The sequence below is a fragment of the Pinus tabuliformis genome, chromosome J (genome assembly GCF_031772625.1).
Source record: "Pinus tabuliformis cultivar Carrire ecotype Pingquan chromosome J, CPIR1, whole genome shotgun sequence".
NCBI classification, from domain to species: domain Eukaryota; kingdom Viridiplantae; phylum Streptophyta; class Pinopsida; order Pinales; family Pinaceae; genus Pinus; species Pinus tabuliformis.
Genome location: NC_142295.1, coordinates 268249991 through 268273542, shown reverse-complemented (window position 1 = coordinate 268273542; position 23552 = coordinate 268249991). Strand labels below are relative to the sequence as shown.

The 23552-nt window shown below is 37.9% G+C and overlaps 1 protein-coding gene and 1 pseudogene across 1 annotated transcript in view; both read left to right on the top strand.

Moving 5' to 3' along the window:
- LOC149226798 (aluminum-activated malate transporter 9-like) overlaps positions 1 to 17374 on the top strand; it is a 39514-nt gene extending 22140 nt beyond the window's left edge. The window contains exons 2-5 of the mRNA XM_089380300.1: positions 16225 to 16444; positions 16548 to 16817; positions 16917 to 17053; positions 17156 to 17374. Coding sequence (XP_089236426.1) covers positions 16225 to 16444; positions 16548 to 16817; positions 16917 to 17053; positions 17156 to 17374 — 846 coding nt within the window. The remainder of the gene's footprint in view (positions 1 to 16224; positions 16445 to 16547; positions 16818 to 16916; positions 17054 to 17155) is intronic.
- Positions 17375 to 21014: 3640 nt separating this feature from the next.
- Positions 21015 to 21981, top strand: LOC149226797 (presenilin-like protein At2g29900; annotated as a pseudogene).
- Positions 21982 to 23552: the final 1571 nt, after the last annotated feature.

Here is a 23552-nt window from a genome sequence, read left to right as displayed (position 1 = left end):
GGTGGAAGCACTACCAGGGTGCACTGAGCGGGAAATGACAAATGGCAAGCTCATTCAATGAGGTAGAAAGACCTTGGAAGCTTCCAGAATCTTCTCCAATGACACTTGCCTCAATGAATTCGACTAGTGATGAGTAAGAGGTTCTCAACCTCCAAGTGGAAGCAAGAACTGACAGAGAGAAGCCACAAGTCAAAACATAAGATGACTCATCCTCTCTGCTTACATCTATATGTGGATCTCTCACCCAGAGGTTCAGGAGGCTGGAATTTTGTATTTTGCAGAGAATTGCTATTGGTTTGAGATTGAGATTAGTACATTGGGTGATTTATGCTTTTTTTGGAGGAGAGGAAGGGATTCCTTTGCTGGGAGGTAGATGTTGGATCGGGCCTCACTTGGTTGTATCTCCTCTTGAACTTTATTACTCTATCAATAAACTATTTGAGTTTCTCCTACATGTTGTGTACCAATGATGTTTTGTTATGCTTACATGTTTAGCTTAATCTGATCTTGAGCTTTTTATGAATGTATATCTGTATCTTCTTGTAGTTTCTCTCTCTTGTGATTTTGCAGGAATTCGGTGAAGCTGGGCCGGTGAAGGAGCAAGGAGCTGGGAGCTACTGAAGAGAGGAGTGATTGGATCAACAAACTAGCGGAAGATACCGGTTAGTTACATCCTTCTTCCTCATTTACATCTCATAAAGAAGAATACTCAATTAGTTTACTTCGTTTGTTGCTAAGGCACTATCACCTCTTAGAGTGGGATAGGGGCATTCCGAATTGGATACTTTCCCAACAACAGGAAGGCATACCCATGCTCAGCTTATAAACTTTCATTACATGTACAAATATAGTCATCTACATATATAGACCCATGAATGGATGACCATGAATGTAAGGCCATTGTACATCTAATTTAGTGCTCCTAATAATATCGTAGCCAGAATGGACGAAACTAGATCCAGGGTCTTCAATCTCATTCAATATTTCGCTCAAGTACAAGTCTAACCATGTGAATAGATGATCTGAGGTCGAACATGGGAAAACATCATCTGATTACCAGCTAATGATGTAAGCTGTTAACAGACACGAGAGGAATCACCAATAATGATAATGACCCTCAAGGTACTACAATACATTTCCCATGGTGTGAATAAATGATTTGATGTCGAACACCATACAAAATCTTTCGATCGAAGGCCATTGAATTCAACCTATCACCGGAAGCGAGAAGCTTGCCATTGATGTATGCAAGTCTCAAGGTACTAAAGGGGTGCTTCTAAGTCAACTTCTTGGATGATGTGCTGATGTCAACAAGAAGCGAATTGTCGCAGGAGGGCCTTGATGTATTCAACATCAACAACATGAAATGAGGTAAATGACATTGGAGATGAAAAATTGACTGACGACAGAAGGTTCAGGAATGGCGGTCATGAAAATGAAGGTTTATGGTATTGCAAAGGATGAAGTTTGAATTGAATGACTTATCTTGAAAATGTCGGTGACAATGAGATGAATTGGTAGCATTGATCCAAAACAAAGTAATGTATGGTATGATAGACTAACGGTTTGATAACCATCAAGCTGAATGACCCAACCCACATAGTCATGGTGATGAGGTGAAAGTGTCATGTTCAAGAGCGACTCACTATCATAAAGTGTTTTCCCTTTTTTCCAATTTTCCCCAGTCATTTCTGACCAGTACCTCTTTATTTTTAATCAAGCTTGAGGAGGATAACATATTCTTGTTGTATAATTTCACCCTTCAGGTGAATCCATCGCTATTTGATGCTTTAACAAGTCTAGCAAAGGTGAAACTCGGTCCTGTCTATATGGACAAGTTTTTCACTATTTAATGTTTTTAACGAGTTTAATGACAAATATAACTCAGTCATTTTCATATTTAGAGAGTTTGAAAAGGGACAAAAAGAAAACTCCAGAAGTTCTTTTTCGTAAGATAATCTCTCAAGTTCGAAAAAGCGTAAAAGAATACAAGAGAGATATTGTTTCCAATCCTTTAACGAGTTGGAAAAGATAAGTACTCGACAATATTTTCATGTTTAGAGAGTCTGGAAAGAGCTTAAAGAGGACTCCAAGTGGGTTCCTTTTTCATTTTTAACAAATCTCGAAAAAGAGATGAAAGTTTGCTTTGTGGTCAAAGATGTTCAATTTACATTTGAGCACGTCAAATTCTGCATTTCAGTTGTTGAACTTGCTCAAAACACCATCAAAATAGATTAAAAATACATGTTTCATGGGAAAAATGAATAAAAACTCATGTTTGCTTGATTAATGTGCAAGAAGTAAACATAAAAACAAGCTTTACCATTCATTTTTACCATTTCACATTTTCCCCTTGATTTTGGTGCTTTGAAGCAGTTTTTTACCATGAATTTCACCAGCTAATTGTAGAGGATTCAGTGGACTATTTCTCATGCTGTCTAGACTAGGTAGGAGCTATCTCTGTTATCTTTCATTTCATTCCATTCGCTTTCAGTTTCAAGCAAAAAATTTAGGTTTTTGAGGCCCCTAGGGTTTCAATTTTGAACTCTGGGATCAGCGCACCCTTTCATCATTGAAAGGTGCGCTACACTGCACACACATAGAATGCTACATGCATTGCACTGCACTATATCTAAAGCAGGGGTGGGCAGGGTGCAAAACCCAAATTCACATAGTTATTTTCTCCCAAATTTTCCTCTGTTTTTTGCAAGAAATGGATCCTAATTTGTCTAATGATTGTATTGGAGACATTCATCAGATCAAAATGGTGATTATATGGAGAGAACAAGAGCATGAAGAACAAGATATGATTTCCATAAATAATCATGGTACAGTTGAGGCCCTAAGGAATTGCAGGTTACTCAAGTATTTCCGATTATCTAGCATGCAGCAGCAGATTGAGCTTTTACAGTTCCTTGTTCGTTCATGGGATCCCACTAATCAGGCCTTTCACATTAGGGAAAAAGTGATCCCATTTACCATCAATGACATCTACTTTCTGACTAGACTATCGAGGTGGGGTGCCCCCATCTCACTATCTGGATTTGCCAAAGGGGGTGAATCAGTGAGAGACTACATACGACAGTTCTATCGGGAAGGTGCACAGCCTAGCAGAGATGGAAAGATTAACATCAGGGATGTTAGTGATTTACCATTGAGGACGATCCTCTTTACCATTGCCAAATTGGCTGGCAGCGTGACACTACACTTGGCAAACAGATCATACATGCAGTATGATTTAGAGTGTTTAGAGCCAAAAGTGTTCAACTGGTGTGAGGCAGTACTTTCATCTGCGAAAGAACAACTGATCAAGGTGAAAAGCGAAAAGACAAAGAACTTTAGCTATGGGTCGATCTTGATTTCTTTCGCCTTGGAGAGAATTCCACTTATGCAGCCACAACTTGTTTCATTGGGTGTATCTAGACCTAGGGATCCACGGATGCAGAGATGGGTAGATCTTATGGCTAGGCATGCTGGTCAGTCATTGATCTCATTTACCCCTACATTCTTTGAGTGGTTTGATCGATAGGATATGGCCATCGTAGAGTATCCATATTCATGGATGGATTTCCATGGAGATCCAAACTTGATGTTACCAGTTGGAGCATAGTGGGGTGCTATAGGTAAATTGCTTGACCAGAGTATTTTTTGATTTTAAAGCTTTTACATTTTTTGTGTTTTTTTTATTAACTCCAAGGCTAAACAAAATCATTTTTTATGTATGCAGATGTTGGACCTATTGGACCTGTGGGGAACTAATGAGTGGCAGGTGGGCCAGCACAAAGACCTGTTGGGAGAGTAGTTCTCTGAGACTTAGATTTAGCGAGACATTGGTTGTGCTATAGGACCACATAGAGGGTTTGACCCTAGGCATTCTGGATCTCCGGATCGAGTAGTTGCCTATGCGACTACAATGGCACACCATTGGTGTGTCGAGTTGTTGGATGAGTCTTTTACACATGATAGCATAGGCTGTGACTTGTTATCATGAGCACCACTAGTTTACTTAGATGTTTTCCACATACATTTTGAGTTTTTGGGTCAAATGACCAATTTTTGTCTTGGACACAAACTGTTTGTAAAAACTTTTAAAACAACTATCTATTTTAATTTCAGATTTTTATTATGGTTATGTGATGCAATCCTATTCAATTGATGATGTGAGTTGAAAATATTTACTTTACATATGTCGCAAATGTCTATTTAACACATAATTCACTAGAGAATCAATTAATGTGCTTAGATTTCTTGAAATTTGTTGATATTGAATAAACTCAAAATACTTTTCAAAATACGAACTTTAAGGAACATGCAATGAATTGCTAGGTTTCGGATGGTATAAACACCAACAAGTTGTAGTACAATGAGTTGTGAGTCTAGCCTAATGATGATTCGGCATATACCAAGTGAAATGACATCAGAGAGAAGTTTAATCAACACGGTATACTCAGCGATATTGTTCATCGACCGACCAATACAAATCCCTCTAAAGCTTACTAACTTGCCTCTTGGAGCGAAAATGGTGCATGCTGTAGAGGATAGATTCTATGTACTATGACTAGCCCCATCGGCGTAACCAAAAAATGGTTCTGAAAAGTTCAACATATGCAACAAATGCGAAGTGGATTACTTAACCAAATAAGAACTCTAAAAGAAACACACACACATGCAATCAAAGCATATATACAGTGAGTTTTACTACACTTAACTAAGCATACTAACGTTTAAGGTTCAGCCAATTTCAGGGTTGTGACAATGGAATCCCATCATAGTCCATTAACTTATAGGCACATTTCATCAAAACGCAATTAACAATATAAGGGCCCATCCAATGTGGTTCAAATTTTCCTGCGCCAAGTTTATCAGACTCTTGATCATAAAGCAAGACTAGGTCACCTTCTGAGAAGACATGAGGCTTGACATTTTTATCATATTGCGCCTTAATACATTTCTTGTGCGCTTCATTAGCCAATGCGGCATCATGACGGGTTTCATCTAGATGGATTAACTCCAAGAAACATGCTTCTTCTTCAGAAGTGTTAGGTAGTAGGTAAATCACAAGTTTGAGAGAGGATATTTCACATTGAATTGGTAAGACTGCTTCCAAATCATACACCAATTGAAAGGGTGTGAATCCGGTCCCACTTCTCACCGAGGTTTGATATGCCCACAGAGCCAAGTACAGGATTAAATGCAAATTTATTTTATGAAATCCAATCATTCTTTGCAACATGCGCTTAAGGACTTTTTTGATAGCCTCAACTTGTCCGTTAGCTTGCGGGTAGTATGGAGTAAAACTATCAAGTGACAGTCCTAACTTGGCGGTCAACTCAACTATCATGTGATTGCGAAAATGCGATCCATGATTTGTAACTATAACAAGTTTGAAGGTGGAGGCAAGTCAAGGATTGCCTGAACTTTAATTGGATCAAGTCGAATTCCATACTTTAAGACCATGAATCCAAGCAATCGACCAGAGCCAACACAAAACACACACTTGTGTGGATTGAGTCTTATCTTGTAGTGTTGGCACCATAAATATATTGCTCTCAAATGTTGTTGGTGATCAATCCGCTTTCATGAATGAGGAATCATATGATTTCTCTAGAGGGGAATTTTCTTATTTCTTTTTGTTCTTCCCCTTTTTCTTGCTTGCTAGTTTCTTTGGATTTTTGCCTTTGTTAGATGACACGACATTAATCTCGGAGGCAAGAATATTTTCTAATGCATTGGTAGTTTGATTGGAAACAACAAGAGTTTGACTAGATGGTCTTCCTGCTGACTGTGTGCTTGAAGAATCGATCACACCTTCATCAGCATGAGAGTCCTTACTTTTAGTGGAGGAGGTGGAATAGTGAAAGATGGTCAAGGTGCATTGGGAATTTTAGCATAAAGCATGACAAATTGTGTGTAAATAAAATCCAATTATTGGACACGAGAAATGACTTGCTTTTCTGTGACAACTCCACCTTTTTCCACATCCTCAATGATTGATGGCAACAAGGATTTTATGAACCACTCAGCTAAAAGCTGATCGGGAACATATGTCTTAACCATTCGACGATGGCGACACCACTCATGATTATGATCTGATATATGGGTAGCAGTAGTCTGTTTAAAGTTGGTAAGGAGTTTCATTCTAGTCTCGTATCTGATAGGTAACTGGAAGCGGGTCCAAAAAGTAGTGGCTAAAGTGGTGAAATTATCAAAAGAAGCTCTTGGTAATTCAATGTACCATTTAGTAGCTGGACTAGTATGTGTCCTTTGGAAAATACGAAGTCTGATTGAATCATCATTTAAGGAGTTTTATGAACACCACAAATGAAAGTTCATAACATGATTTGATGGGTCTTCTCTAGGATTTTTGTTAAACTTCGGAATGTCAGATGGTAACTTATGAATAATTACCATCCACCAAGGTGCATATAAGATTGGATCATTACTGAGCCGATTTAGATCTGGTAATTCTAAAGTTGCTACAAATGGCAACTGTTGATTCAAGTCAGGTTGAGCATACCCAGGATATGATGGAATTTCCTGAGCAATAGGTCTTTGCATACCAACATAGGGCATATTCATTTGGTAACCTTGGTATGGTTGTTGAACAAAACCAGTATAAGGTGGTTGTTGGTAACCAGGTTGAATGTATGGTTGTCCATAACCTGCAAAGCCTTGTTGACCAAGACCTTGGTAAGCTTCAGATTGACCAAAACTAGGTTGAGCCTGCGAAACAAGTCCAAACTAGGGTTGGAATTGCTGGAATTAGGGTTGTTGAAATTAAGGCTGCCACGGTTGTTGAATCAATTGTTGTTACTGTTGGTACAATTGTTGTGGATTTAACAGTTTTTGTTTTCCAATAATGAAAGGTTGGCCAGGTTGTGAATAAACTATACTAGTGTAAGCCTGGGCCAGTCCAGATAAGGGTACACTAACCTGATGTTGTTGCTGAACTCTAGAAACAAGTGGTTGTTGTACAACAACTTGAGGAACTTGAACTTCTTGACTTGAAAATTTTGATTGCAATGTAGAAGAATTAGTTTGAATAGGTTGAGAAACAACAGTTTGAACTTGTTATTGTGGTACAGTAGTAACAACAGGTGTAGTAGGAATTGTTGACACAGTTTGCATTGGTTGTGTTGGATACACAACCCTTGGTTGAACTAGCATTGTTGGTTGCCATTGACAAACTCTAATTTCATATTGACCTGAATACTGTGGGATATTACCATATGGTAGTCCCCCATAATAAGGAGGATACGGTGAATAAGCATATTGCTCTCCATATGGTTGCAATCTGGTATTTAATGGATACATAGGTCTTTGTTGACCAGATTGACCAGCTTGATACTGATATGGAGGATCAAACTGTTGAGTTCCCATTAGAGAAGAACCAGGAAAAATTCTGATTAAGGACATGGGTGATGACCATGGTGTAGAAGCAACCCTTGAGTGGGTTCCAGATAATGATTGGTAACCAACCCAGACGGACGATTCACCATACAGGTACGACTCAGGTGTGGTAGAAAACAATGAAGAAGTTACAACATAAGCTTTTGCTGCAGTTGCATTAGATGATACAGTATGAGATGATGATGGTCATTCAGCCATAGTTAACTGACCCAAAAGTTGTCCTAAAGATTCAACGGGTACTTGAAAAGAAGTAGGATCAAATGAAGAAAAGAAATCAGGAGTATTACGGTAAATATAAAGCCCAGTTCGAAAGTGAAACGAGCTTCCAGGTGTGGAATCCTCTTCCAATTCCTCCTCTATAGCAATTAAACCTGGTGGAATAACTTCACCGTCAGATTTGTAAAAGACTTCCGGTGTTGATGAAGTTGAATTTTCAATAGCTACTAATGTCTGAGGGGTAACCAATTGATCGTCTTCTGGTAAAGTAACAACTTCTGAATGTTCAAATTTGAAGTCTAGATGTTCGATTAAATGAACAACAGTTTCAATAAGAGGTTCCTGAACAACTTCAGGTTCAGATGTAACTTCTGTTTGAACTGGGATAGATTCTGGATTAACTTCTAGTTGAATTGATTCAAGTTCAGAAGTGCTTTCTTGTTGAGCAATTTCAGGTTGACGATCAACTTGTGGTTGAACAAATTTGGTTACTGTTTCACTAGAGTCAGTGCTAATGTCCTAAGGTAATTTTGAAACTTATTCTTCAGGAATGGATGTGCCAGAAATAATTGGAGTAACTGGAGTCTTTTTACTTATCGAAATGGATGATTCATGTAACTCAGATGAAGAACTAGGAGTTCTTTATGTACTAGACTCGATGAGACCGCTTCGCTCGAATTGGTGTTTCTTCGGGAGGCAAAGGATTGTTCTCCATGAACGATGGGGTATGGGTTGATGTTCCTCCATGATTGCTGATTAATTTTATTATCAAAAAAGAAATAAACAAAAAGGGGTACACTAGGCAAAGGGTTTACCAAGCAACTGTGAACTGTAGAATATCTCCTAGCGAAGCAAGAAGTACGGGTAGACAATCTCCCAGAATGTTGTGTTCGGTGTATCACAGTTTACAAGGCGGCTGACTTGATTACTTAAGGATGGATAGCAACCTAGATTTTTCCTCCCATATATACCCGAAGGTACGCGGAGGCCCAATCTGTATAAGCATTGTCTAATGCAAAACCACATAGTGAGAGCATTCCAATATACTTTATGTACTGTAACATCGCCCTATATACCCGAGGGTACGTGAACGAGCTATGATATACTCATGTACGTGGAATGAGGTATCACACTCAGGGTGTATTACAAACAAGTTAGCGGCGGCTGCTTTTTTTTACGATGCCAAAAAACGTCTCTAGCCTAGAACCACTAAATGTTATCGTTAATGACATTAGGTAAATTGATGTTTATTTTAAGTTGATCTTGCTTAGGAATTTGCCTTTCAAGTTCACCACGTGATGTATTATGAAATTCCCAGGAATGAAACTATAATGATAAGTATTCTTTCCATTCAATTTAAGTATGAAAATCCTAACTACTTAGGGATAGAACAATCAAATTTCTTTTGATCAAAGAGAAAAGAGCACAATCTAAATGCAAATTCCCTATAGTATTCCTATCAGCGCACACAAACTTTTTCAATGCAACATGCATGTATTTATTTTCGATTTCCCTTAATGTGAATGAACAAAAAAGAAAACTAATGCACAATAGATCAATAAACTCTTTTCATAAAAATGACAATTTTGCGAGAATTCCTTTTCAAGGAAAGGAAGACTATACGCCACTTTTGTTTTCAAAGAAATGAGGAATTGTGACACTTTCAATGAAAATAATAATCATATGCACACATCAATCAATCAATCTTTCATGAATGAAGATTTTACAATAATTCAATTTTTGAAGGAAAAGATGATTTTACGACACTTTCTTTCACTAAAGATTAATCGACCAAAAAACTAACTTTTGACTATAGATTGAAAATGACAAAGTAAATACATAAGAAACATTTATCAATCCTAGTCTATGTAGGACTAGGTAAGGAGATGAAAAAACTATTTTCAGAGACAAGACATCATTGACATTCAATAAATCATTCAAACAGGAGAAAATTGGTAAAAACTTCAGCTCCTAGATGGGAAACTGACCCTCAAGGTATCAGCACAGACAACTGTGAGAGACAGTGCACTTCAATGCACTGGCTCTATGCTGGAAGTGCATTTCAGCGCACTGTGTCCTTCTTTGCACTGTGCTGGTGACAGTAAGCCATTTTGAAGGCAATTTTGACACAGTTTTGACTCAATTTTCAATGAAAGAAGACTGAAATTTAATCAATGACCACAAGTACAATATGTAGAAATGTCTTAAGAGGCTAATAAGCTACTGAGATGGTTGATCGCTCCCCATTGGAGTCGCCAATTTTTTTTGGGAAGTTTTAGTGTCTACGGATAAATGCTTAAACCCCTAGACTAGTTGTTAAGTCTAGAACAATAGTGCAAAGCATTATGTACCTTTTCTATAACCAATAGATTAAATAAGAGAGTAAAGAAGCCTACCTGTAGCTTTTGCTTACTCCTTATCTCCCTTGACCAATTATGTTGCTCCTTTCCATACTTAATCTACTTGAAGAGTACCTGCACACAGACAGAAGATAAAAACCGATCAAAGCATATGATAATGATCTACTGATTAAACATAGCATGGAATCAAGTACATAGTACACATCTGAAAGTATTAATGAATAACACAAGCATATGGAAAAAGATTTGAACACTTTATTAGTAAAAGGAAGAGTTACAACCCAATTTTCTTGATTCAACATCACTCCTCCAGTTCAATCCCATCCTCCCCTCATAACAAGCAAGACATTTTGACATCATTACAATACAAGAAATCAACCCAAGCCTCATACTAACAACATCTCGCTATAATTCAATGATTTCTAGCCCATGATCACTTAGATGAGTGGTCTTTTTATAGGTGAATGAAAGAAATTATGCCATAAATGGTGATAATGAATTCCCTCCCAAACTTAGGATTTAGTTCCATGGAGGAAGGGATAAAGGGATTGACGTTCCTTAACTCCCTACCTCATCCAAATTTGAGCTCAAAGGAGTAGATAAACTTGGAAAACTTATAGATGCATCCAATGGATAAGACTATTCCCAAACCCCAATGCAATTTCGCTCAAATTTGCCTAGTGCATGCTAAAGAGGGCTCAAGTGCATTGCATAGCACCCTAGCAATGTACGGGACTGCACTACAACACACCCTAATGAAGGCTTGCCTATGCTCATCTTCTTAGAGGCAATTTTTGGATGAGTTCGGTCATGGAACTACTTGGGAAGCTAGGCATTCTGATGGTTGACTTCTTTAGGGCATGTAACAACTGAATTAGGGTTTGATGGGCCCCAATAGTACTGATCTATAAGTTGCCCAAATGGATCTGTAACACATCCTTTGGGCTAGCCATTGACGAGGGGAAGCATAGGGACCACACGTTGGGATTCTAGCACAGTTTGCTTCATAGGTGAACTAACGGGATCTATAACATTATCCTCCCACCCTACGCATTGGATTGAGAGAGGCGGAGTTGTCTAGACATACCAGAAAGGATGACTAGGTTAGAAACACTATTGGGTCACCTTTTCCCATTGGAGAGAGGGATACAAAGCTACCTAGTCATATCTCATGTGTTCACCTCGATAACAGGATGAGATGATCGAAGTTGCACGAGCTGCAACATCCACATGTCAAGGTTGTTCTATGTGTGAGAGTTCATATATTTTATCCTTCTATTGGGGTTGGATGACAAGAGATTCTGATTTGGTACCCGGTGGAGTGGACTAGACTCATGGAGATGGTCATAGTCTAGAGTAAAGCTCAGTGGAAGCTCTTAGAAATCGAGGGCACTAGAGGCCCAGGTTGGCATTGCGATTTAGGTGGAGCTTCCTATTTGATATCAGACATGTGGGATATCTATGGCATTAATAAGGTAGTCGACCTAGTGGTTGAGCACATACATTCCCTAAGGGAATTTGAGATATCATTAGTGGACAAGTAGTTTGTGAGTAGGCTCCATGGATTGTATTAGCATGTTGGTTGTGCATGGGGTTAGAGCATGATTAGCATTCTCTGGTAGGAGATGGTGGGAGAAGGTGGCGTGGTTAGGATACTAGAACACGAATTGTATGGATACCATGTTCTCCCTTTGGGGTATTAGGAATAGGAATCACCAATGATCGTGATCGTCACAACACAGATATTCCCTCTAGCAGGTGTGGAGTTAGACCACTCAGCATTGCCAGGGTAGATGAGGAGTTGTAGATCACTTCGTGGTACATGTACTAGTAGTGTGGTGGTTGCATGGGCACATATGGGATTCCCTATGGTACATGGGGACATGACATTGAGCGTTGGTATTGAGGGGTGCATGGAGTTGTGCCACGAAGTTTAGTGCTATGCATAAGGGTGTACGAGTATGTACTTGTGCGGAACCGAGCAAGATGATGCACAACATGTTGTCAGAGTGTTTCCACTATAGAGATATCTTGATGAGGGCATTAGGCACACCATTGGGTTTGGCGCACTCTAATTTGGAGAGCGAGTTGATCACAGGACCGGTCGTGAGCTTCCATTTATCACTCTCCAACATTGCACACTGACACAAGGGACTTGGATGTCATATGTTGACGCTCTCATCATGAGGAATAGGACCCATGAGGTTCATCTGAGACAGTTGGGTGGGACATAGTGCATTGGGAGAGAGGGTTTCCAGTTGTGGCATATGGTTAAGATGTGTGTTGGTGGATGTAGGCTTGTGGGTAGTCTGATCTCCTGTAGAGGTAACACTTGTACCACCCTTGAGACCACACTTAGGGTGATACATGATCCCATTTTGGTGAGACATTCTGAGGTGCCTCTAGAGCATCTACAATGGTTGGTGGACCTTGGTTACAAGAGGATGTTTAGTCTCCGGGAAACCTTGGGGAGAACTTTTAGGAGGCAAGATGATAGATACCACTATGTGGTATGGACGGTGTAGGGTTGTGTCGCATGCACCAGATTGGTTCGTGATGTATGTAGTTCATATATTAATTGCATGTATGGACCTTAGATGTGGTGGACGTTGGTTCCATTAGCTATCGGGAATATGTCACACTCGTTCTGGTTGTGGGATTCAAGGGTTTGATTTTGTCGATTGGACTCTCTACTTCATGGTGAGTGGGATCAGGATGAAGTATGACTTAGCCTACCCTTAGTTTGATGTGTGGAGGAGTGTTGAGGCCTTGATTGCACGGAAAGGTTGGTTTTCCTTGTTGTCGCTATGAATAAGGGTGAGTTTTGGATGTGTAGGAGGTGACATCATGGAGGTGCTTGGTCCATATGCATTGGGACTCCATAGATGTTTTGCCATTAGGTTCCAGGAGAGGTGGATGCAAATTGAGCATGAGGGGCATAATGTCATGATCAAGTTGCGCAACGACATCATAGTGGCACCCTTTTTAGACTAGGGTGGGATTTTGCCATCATATGACTTGGCAGTACAACTACCCTTGGGGATGAGTTGATTTCTACAAGGGAATATCATTTAGATCTTCCATTGGGACCAGGATGCTTCCTGATGACATGGGGGACTTCATTAGCATGGCAGGTGGGCCACTAGGATGATGTTAGGAGAAGATCGTGTGCACGAGACGCTATCTCTATAAGGATTGGGTGATACCTTGGAGAGTATACTCTCAAAGTGCATGAGATGACCTATCTGGTAGGACAACTTCACAAGAAGTTGGGCAGAGTACCAGATTATCATGATTGCCTACTCATTGATGGTGTAAAGCGGATTTTGATACTTATACCGGGTAGGATAGTGAGTGGAGCGAGGGGAGCTTCAGGTGGGACAAGATGGCTTGGGATCCTAGTATTGAGGGATTATTTCGTGTTAGGATAGTGCAGGGGTGAGGGACGAATCAATGGCACATTTGGGACCTTGGCACATTTTTGCAGTGACAATGGGGAGTAACAACTAGAGAGAGCATTGTTCAACAATTAGTTGAGGACAAGCAACGTTTTGATGGGGAGGACTGTTATATTCCCACTTACCAATATTGCTAAGGGAAATTTCAATGTTGCCTTATTTTTTCTTATTTCATGTTTTCACTTAGGAGATGTGGGTTCAAAGGTCCCACATAAATTTTGGGATTAAGTGGGGGCCCAAAAATTAGGAAGGAAGGGAAATATTGTGACTCTAATGGAGAAATATGACCAACATGTGGAAGACACTCTTATTGGAGCGATGTTGGTGGGGAAATTCAAGTTGGGCCCACATGGGCATCTTCGAGGCTCTTTGATAAATAGATCAAGAGACACTCATTGTTCATTGATTCATCTATTTAGGAATTGTGTCTTTGGCATAACACTCTTGAGTGGAAGCCAAGTTTGTTGTGTTATTTAGCACACGAGTGTCTCCGAGCGGAGATCTCAACCCTTGCTTCGGTGGAATTCGAGTGTCATCCCAAGGAGGGATTCCTACCTATACCAGTTCATACCAGTAGTAGGGAGTGTGAGTTTCTGGAGAGGATTGGTAGCAACAGGACAAGGACTACACAACCCTTGGAGGAGGCATGCTTGGACGTTTTGGAGTGAAGGGAGTTAGGCGCTGAAACTTGAGGTGGAGTCCGGGGAAGTGTTGTTGGGGATTTTTCCAGCGTTTTTCCAGATCAGCAAATGCAACATTTGCTCCAGGTTATATCTTTTGCTTGTGGAGGAAGGCTAAGCAGTCGGGGGTCAATTTTGGAGCATCAAAACTACGACAAACCCTTTATGGGTTTTTTCTAGGTTTCTTGAGGAGATTCCAAGATTAATTTGGCAAATTTTCTAGGCAGATTTGAGGGGCCAAACAAGGGCCCCAACTCACTCAACAACTAGAGAAACTAGGGGAAAATTGGGATGGAATTCCAAGGTCAAAATTTGGTCAATTCGTTCGTGGGTTTTTATGGGTTATTTGTGGAGAGCCCGAGGTTATTTTCTCATAATTTTATGAACATCCGAAGAGGCCCTAGCAACAGTTCTTTGCAACCATCAACAGGCTTTCTAGGAAATATTAGCCCAGAGCCAGGAGAGAGCAACAACAGATTCAAGAGGGATTTATTAGTGTTCATTTGGGCTTAGCTAGCTTGTTTTGAGTAAGCCCAAGTGAACTCTTTCTAGCACCACATTGTACCCTCTTATTTATTAATAAAATGGCTCAGATCGACGCAATTCATGGAGATTTTTGGTTGTTAAATGTGTTGTAGATTTTTGTATGTGTCTCTACTACATTTACTTTGTTTAACATTGTATATTTCCATTAGAAATATTACATTAAGAATTTTGTCTTGTGTTATCTACACATGGTAATACATTTGATTTCAAATTATTTCATGATGGTAATTAATGATATAGAATTGAATAAAAAATCATTTAATCTCAAAAATATTATTATATATTAAAAATCTATATTATATAAACAATTTCAAAACGCACATAAATATATCATACATTAAAATTATGATATTATGTGATTTGAAATTTGAAACAAATTATGAGATTATGACATTTAAAATTTGAGACATGTTATTATAGATCGTTTTTCCCATTAAATATTGCTTAACCTTTTTTTTAACCACTTTGCATAATGAATAACAAAGAAGCTAAAAAGTATTTATGGTGGCTAAATTTTTTCATAAAATGTTAATAAATTCTCCCTTCAACCACATATGCCCAACAACTTGAATGTTATTTTCAAATCCCAACATTGTTACATAAGAGGTATTTTCATAGTTTAAAAAGGTGGTGCTCAATAAAGTATTAACTCTTTTTCTACGGAGCACTACCATCATCTACTCACGTACCACGCTCATTATCGAAGTGAGCAGTTTAGGGTTCGTGTTTATCATATTGTGAATGTTTTATATTAGTAAAAAACATTATCAATGAAGATAATTTTATGTGTAGACGGTTCCCAAGGAAGAAAATTGCTATCTTTTCACTAATGGAGATGCCCATTTTGTGTTGGAGATGGCATACTCTTACTGATATTTCAAAACAAATTCCTTTCCCACCGTAATAGATTTAATATCTAATTGATTTTAAGAGTTTTTAAAACAAAATCACTAAATATCTGCCACAAAATGCATGAATAATTTCAAAACTTATGAAATCATAACCCAATTAACATCAAAAAATGTAGGAATTATTTCATATCTTGTGAAATCATAATGTCAATGTCAATTACTATCACAAAATGTAAGAATGCTTTCAAAGCTTATGAAATCATAGTCTCTATGGCATTGAGTTCTACCCCTAAATATAATGAGTGGATTGCTAAAACCTATTCGTCAATACTCATCTAAATATTCATGGTAGTTGGGGCTGGGAAGAGGGGCCGTGAACAAACTATGAAGTTATGAAAATTCTTAGTTTTAATCTTTAAAATATTGAAGTAAACGATATTTATAAGGTAATGGTGAAGGTGGCATGGAAATAATATACAAATCAAATATATGATTAATTAGGTCGATAGGCCTTCTTATGGATCAACAATCGTCAACACTTTTAGCCTGCTCCATTGGATCAGGAGAGACACTTTCAACTATTGATTTGAAGTATACACTGCACTTTGACTGCTTTTCTAAATATCGGTTGAGTGGCCTTCTTTTCACCTCCGAGTTCTGATGTCCATTGAACCTGGCCCTGTTATGCTAAAACTCTGATCAGATTGCCACTGGGGAAATCTTAGGCAGATCCTATTTCCGGAACTGGGTTGTCGCCCAATATCAATCTTTCCAGACGGTTGCAGGTGCAACATTTAGCAAGGGCTTCAATCGAGGATTGGGAACCTTTTCAGCCGGTGGTTTAGCTTTTGGAGCTGCAGAATTATCCTTGTGTTCTGGAAAATTGGAGCATGTGATGATTATCATTAGCATATTTATTGCAGGTATTAGTCATGGATCCGTTTTTGATTTAGGTGTTTTTGTCTATGAAATCTGCATGCTGAAAAATCTGTCTAACCAACCATGTTACTGCTCGAATGGTTTTAGGGTCAGTGGCCACGTTTGCTAAACTATATCCAAAGATGAAACCTTACGAATATGGTTTTAGAGTATTCTTGATAACATTCTGTTTCGTAATGGTGTCCGGCTATAAAACTGGGGAGTTCATTCACACAGCAATAAACCGCTTTATCCTCATCCTTCTTGGTGCTGCTGTTTCTTTAGTAGTTAACACCTGTATCTACCCAATTTGGGCAGGCGAGGATCTACACAAGCTGATAGTGAAAAATTTCATGGGCGTCGCAAAGTCCCTTGAAGGTCAGGGTTTTAAACGCACGGCTTGCAATTTTAGTAGCTAACCATTTTTTAGAAAAGTTTGCTGTATCATCCCACTTGTTTCTGCAAATACTTTTGCAGGATGCATTGATGGGTACCTTTCAGGATTTGAGCTTGAAAGAGTTCCCTCAAAAATTCTTACATGTCAGGCTGCTGATGATCCAGTGTACAGTGGCTATAGATTGGCTGTGGTCTCTGCCACTGAAGAGGAAACTCTGGTACGCTACATGATTTGAATCATAGACGCCCTGGTGCTCACCGTTTTAAGTTTTAACTTTCTCGTGTCAGTGTACGTGGTTAAAGCATTCTAAAACTTTCAGGAAGGTTTTGCCAGTTGGGAGCCACCTCATGGCCGTTATAAAAAGATGAAGTATCCCTGGAAGCAGTATGTTAAAGTTGGAGGAGCATTGAGACATTGTGCATACATGGTTATGGCATTGCATGGATGTTTACTCTCCGAGATACAGGTTAGTTTTCAAGCACCAGGAGAACCTAAAGCTGCGTTTTTTTTAAAACTGAATTCTCATAGTCCACTGTGAGAGGTGATTTTACCTTGAAGCTTTTACGTTAATGCCCATAGAATTATTTCATCACTCCACTTTGTCTTAGGTACATCTTAATATGGCTATTTTTGAATATTTCTCTTATTTGTACCGTCGTTATTTGTCTATTGCAGTTAGAGTACTCTAAACATGAAAATGATATCTCTGGATGTGGATCTTTAGAATTTACTTTATTTTCCTGTTGCAGTTCTCTAAACAAGATGTAGATCTTTAGAATTTACTTTATTTGCCTGTTGCAGTTCTCTAAACAAGATGCAGATCTTTAGTATTTTCTTATATTATATGAGAAGGATTGCATAGATAAAGTGTATGCGGCAACAAGGGTTTTTGTCCTATTAAGCATTTAGAGGGATAAAGAAAACAATGGACAAATGTATCAATGTTCTGTTATTACATTTATTTCTTTAATATCCCCTTTACATTAAATGCATTTTTAACCAAGAAAACGCCAGAGGGCTGCAGTTTCAGTTATCCATCTATGAAGACACCTTGTTCTATCTGTTAATGTAAAGGTCACTCAATAGCGTTTTCTTTTTGCTGCAGTTTCAATTATCCATCTATGAAGGCACCTTGTTCTATCTGTTAATGTAAAGGTCACCCAATAGCGTTTTCTTTTTGCTGCAGTTTCAGTTATCCATCTATGAAGACAAGTTGTTCTATCTGTTAATGTAAAGGTCACCCAATAGCGTTTTCTTTTTGTTGTTGGAGAAGAAAGCATATCATTTTAGGACAAACTGGTTCATGTTTGTTATTTGATTTTTTCTATTTGTATAGTGATTTGATTATTACAATTTTATGAAGACATAAATACTTTATCCTTTTAAATTTGAAATTGTGATTTCCAAAGAGGAAAAAAACATTTGAATTTGAAATTGTGATTTCCAAAAGGGAAAAAAACATTTAAATTTGAAATTTTGATTTCCACAGAGAAAAAGAAAACATATTCTTACCTTTTAGACCCACTCTAACTATACTACCTTCATGAAAAGGTAATTTCAACAAAAATGCTTGAGAGATGGTAATTCATTCAAACAATCCCTCCTTTTCTTTTGCCCAATATGCAATCGCTATGAAATGTTAGCACTAATATACTAGGCCCTTAGGCTGTAATATTCCCTATTTTTATTTATTTAAATTCCTAGAATTTTTTTTTATGAATTTCATTTAGAAAAAGCACACAATAATTTTTTGCCAAGAATTTAACAAATTTAAATAAATTATAGAGCCAATAATCACAAAGCTTGTAGACAAATTCCATTGCAAACCCCAGCTACTTATTTATAATTTTGAGAGGGAAATTATATCAAATTTTATTTTGAAAGGAAACTTGACAAATAAATAAGCTGGCGTTATTAGGTCCTCTTCAGAAACCTCCTTTGGCTGGATTCCTTGGACTGCAATGTGTGTTGTTTTAGCCTTCTAACAAAACACTCCAAAATCTCGTCCTTTCTCACTAAGTGCCAATGAAGAACTTGAAGTGGTTCTCCCTCTTGACTAGCTAGGGTGGATGTTTCACTACCGAAACTAATTACCACCAGCTAGTGTGTATGGTTCCAACACCAAAACTAATATCTCCACAAGGGTTTCACCTCACACAATAAGCTACTAGAGCTCCAATATCAATTCATCAAATATCCAGTCATCTACCAATCAACTCCCTTCTTTTTTTTAATAGTTTTCTCCATCCAAATACCATGGGTCATCTTTTAATAATAAAGTGACTTTGTATGTCTTGATTCTTAATTAAATCAAAAGTCACTTAATAATCCCTTTTTAATTTAATTACTCACTATCACCTTTAGGATGACATTAAGTAATTCAATTAATTGACTCCTCTTTTCTGTTCTCGAAAAGGGACATTACAGTCCTCCCTTCCTGAGATATCTTGTCCCAAGCAATCCAATCCTGTATTCCTGGGTCCCAAACGAACCTGGAGAATCGCTACTGCATACATTCTAGAATCTGTATGCCTAGTCCAATTCCTCGATCCTAAAGCCACATTGGGAATTGACACTCCCATTGCCTGAAAAATCCCTGTTCCCATATTCAAACCGAGCAAGAAACTATCCACAAGCATTCCTTACTATCCTATCATAATGAATTGTCTTCCTCCCTTGAAAAATTTGAAGCCCCAAGGAGCCAAGCAGTTGAACTACTTTCTTAGCAGATCTTGCATTTCCACTGTCAACCATAAAAAAATAATGAACTTGAAGAGGAAATAGCTTAAGTATCATTTTCCTGCACTCCGTTCTTTCTCAAGGACATCCCTTTCCTTTATTTCATCGGATGCCTCACTGCCAATTTTCTCTTCTTGTAAGCCTACCTTTTCCTTCCTTAGCTTTTCAAAAAGTGCAACTGCAGAAGAAAGTGCTGATGTGGGCTTGGAGAGATTGGTTGGAATGGTTCACATTCAGGTCTTGGAGAAACAAGGATAACAACAAAAAATTGATGAGCTGCTACATGTGTTTGAATGACAGGGTGCAACATGGTCAGTAAAAGTTGGTGAAATAGAGCAGCTGGAAAGCCCAGCTGTATATATGACTAATCAATTACAAAAGTTATTATCTGAGAAAGAATCAACATGGCTCCATTTATGGCCCTTGCTGTAACTGGCACAACTGAAACCTTCTTCAATATTGTAGCCATCATATCAAATACTGGTCCAGGATCTCCATCCTTTTTCATGAGTTCCATTGCATATGTCAGAACAACTGATGGGACTGTGTTAATATCCTCTACTCCATTTCCTCTGACCTCACAAGGCGGAGCAACTTTAAGCACCTTGTTACATTAATGAGCCAAGAGAGCCGACCAATTGCATTCCCATCCACAAGACACTTAAATTCTTCATTTGGGAGGTCACATCAGCAAACTTGATGCTTACAACCTTCAGCCAAATCTCCAATTTTCTTCACAGTCATCCATTGTCGAAAATCTATTGCATCCAAGCGATATAATGAGGCATCACTTCTCTGTAAGTCTTGTGCAAACTCAAGAGACTCATCATATGGCTGTCTTAATTTCCCTGTAAGAAACCAAAAGACTCGAATACATCGATCAGGTGATGTAGTCACAAATTGTTTACCATCAGGACTGACCTCTACTGCAGAAAAGCCTCCCGGGCGAAAGGCGGCCGAAGAAGGCCAGAAAAAGGGTCACTATCATCTCCTTAACTGGTCATCGTCTTTATTTTCTTTGCCACTCTCATATATGATGAACAATCCTCTAATTCAGACTGGAAAAAATTTGGGGGCGCTCTTCTAAATGCCCTTGTATTTGTAGTTGTTGTCACAGTGGTCACATTCCTGTTGGTATGCCTTTTCTATTACAGATGCACGAAGTTTCTTCGTTTTTACATGGGTTTTGCAGCATTCGTTGTGTTGGGTTATATGGGTGGGGGCATGACCGTGCTTTTGGTGCAAGCTCTCTCTATACCCATTGATTGCTTTACTTTTGGGGTTGTGCATTTTAATTTTGCTGTTGTGGGGGTGTTTTCTGTTTTCCTGTGCAAAGTGCCCATAATTTTCACCCAGGGTTACTTGGTACTCATAGGCATGCTTGTTGCATTTGGTTTACTATGCTCCGTAAATGGACGTCGTGGGTGTTGCTTGTTGCAATGGCAGTATATGATGTTATTGTCGTTCTCATCCCCGATGGCCCTCTCAAAATTTTGGTAGAGCCCACTATTTCAAGAGATGAGGAAATCCCTGCTTTGATTTATGAGGCTTGCCCTGTTACGAGAAAACCCCACATCGCAGTCCTCGAGCGTGAAAATAAAAATGCGCTTCTTCCTCGCAGTTTCCCTCTAGCTACTGAAAGTGAAGAAGAAGAAGAAGAAGCTTTGATAAACCCCTCCCTTCCTCCATCTGTGCAAAGATTAGAAAAAGCCCTCCCGCAACAACAGATGGGAAACATTTGGAAGAAACCAGCAAGTTCAGGTTCGAGATCTGCGTTATTGAAATCCTTGAATTCAGGATGTGATGAGAGCACTGCCTCTGCTTCTGCATCGCTACCTCATGAGGATTCTATTTAGGGTTTCAGAATAGCTGTCGCAGAGGAGGAGGCGGAGGAGAGTCGTGTTCACGGAGACACAGAGACACCAGCAAAAGAGGAATCAGTTCCTCTCGTAAATCACCAGGTGAGGACTTCTTCTTCCATATATGTGAATCAACAAGTGCGTTCTTTGCCATTGCCTTCTACACTACAAGGATTATTGACCCAAACTGATATTGATAGTGAGGGGAGGCCACACCCAAATGGGATTGAAGATTCTACACACACAAATACATACCAACAGTATGGGATTGGGCTTTCTACATCTGGTGCAATTAAACTAGGATTAGGTGACTTCATATTCTACAGTGTATTGGTTGGAAGGGTGGCTATGTATGATTACATGATAGTTTACGCATACTACCTTGCCATAATAGCAGGCCTCAGTGTAACATTGATTCTGTTGGCCTTCTGTCAGAAGGCTTTGCCTGCTCTCCCTGTTTCAATTTCTTTGGGTGTAATTTTTTACTTCTTAACTCGTAATGGAAGCTTTCGTGGTTCAGATAATGACTCACCTTTTGCTTTTTTGATATTAGAGCAAAATAACTCCAATCCCCAAAGTTGCACTTAGCTTGAATACCCTTAAATAGACCGCTGGATATCGTGAGGCCACAAATCAACTCAGCTCTGACAAGGGAAGCCAAATTTTCTTTGTTGTAAACTTATAAATTCAGCACAAATAGCATTGATTCTGTTGTATTCTATTCTTATCATTTCCTTCGGCAAAGCAATATACTCTGTAATTTGATTTTGTATTTGAAATTTATTGCAAGAGGAAATCTATGGAAATTTGAAAACATTATTCTGATTATTTTAACAAACGACAAAGAGCGTTTAGAAGGGTAATTGCACAATGATCTAGTCCAAGAAAACAAGGTTTTCCACAAACCAATTAACACTTCTAGAAAAATTCAACAATTCCAATTTAAAAATGTTATCGGCCTCTCTTTGTACCTTTTGGGACAATTGCTAGTATATTATTTCTTCTCACTATTCAGCTTCATATCTGAATAGGTTGTTTCATTTTAAATAAAATATTTTTCAATAGGGTAAAGAGATAATAAAAAAATCATATTTAATCATAAGAAATAATATGAAAATTATATTTAATATGATTTGTGTATTATATTTCTCACACTCCCACTCTCATCTTCAATTTTCAATGGTCCATTTTGTTTTTCATAAAATACATTTGAGTGGGTCATTTTGTTTTTAATAAATACCTTAGACAGGAAGTTATTTAAGACTTGTAAATAGTTATAGCTTATATTTTCAGGTCGTTGGGAGAAAGGAAGGATAAGGTGTTGGACACATTCTTGTTGATAGAATTGAGACATGTTTTGAGAAGAGATAAAGGGGAGATAAAGGGAAGGTTGAAATTGAAAAGTTAGGATATTTAAAAATTAAATATTTTTTCAAATGTATAAATTTTTCTATATATTTTTAATTTTAGAAAATTTAATAGTTTCAAAACACAAACTCATATTTCATTATTGTTTTTTATAAACTAATTTTATATAAATAATAGAAATGAATGATATATTTATTTATCAATGATATTTTCTTCTTATATTGAATAATTTTTTTATTTATTTTGAAAAAGAAATTTTATAGTTTTATACATATTTTTTGGCAAAATATTTATTAAATTAAATATTTTGTAAATTATAAAATATATTTCTTTTAGTTTATGGGTACTTAAAAAATAAAAATGATATATTTTTTATAATATTGTGCGATAAAATATTTAATACTTTAATATTTTGTTTCTATATAAAAGTTAATTAATTATTTTTATATAATTTTGTTTTTTTAGTAATTTTATATTTTATATAAGTTTGTTTACGTATTGTAGCAAATATATCAAGTAGTATATAATATGTTTTCAAGAAATTTTTTGATGCTTTTTATCTAGCAAAATTATAAAATTTTTAGAGGGGTTTTAAATTGGACGACAAAAAATGAGGTTTTGTAGATGTATACTCTACAAAATCGATCCAATTTTTTTATATGTTGTACTATAAGTGATTGATAATGCACTCTCTCACAAGTGTGTAGTGCCAATCTATTTAGCTCTAAAGAATATGACAGGACCTTATTT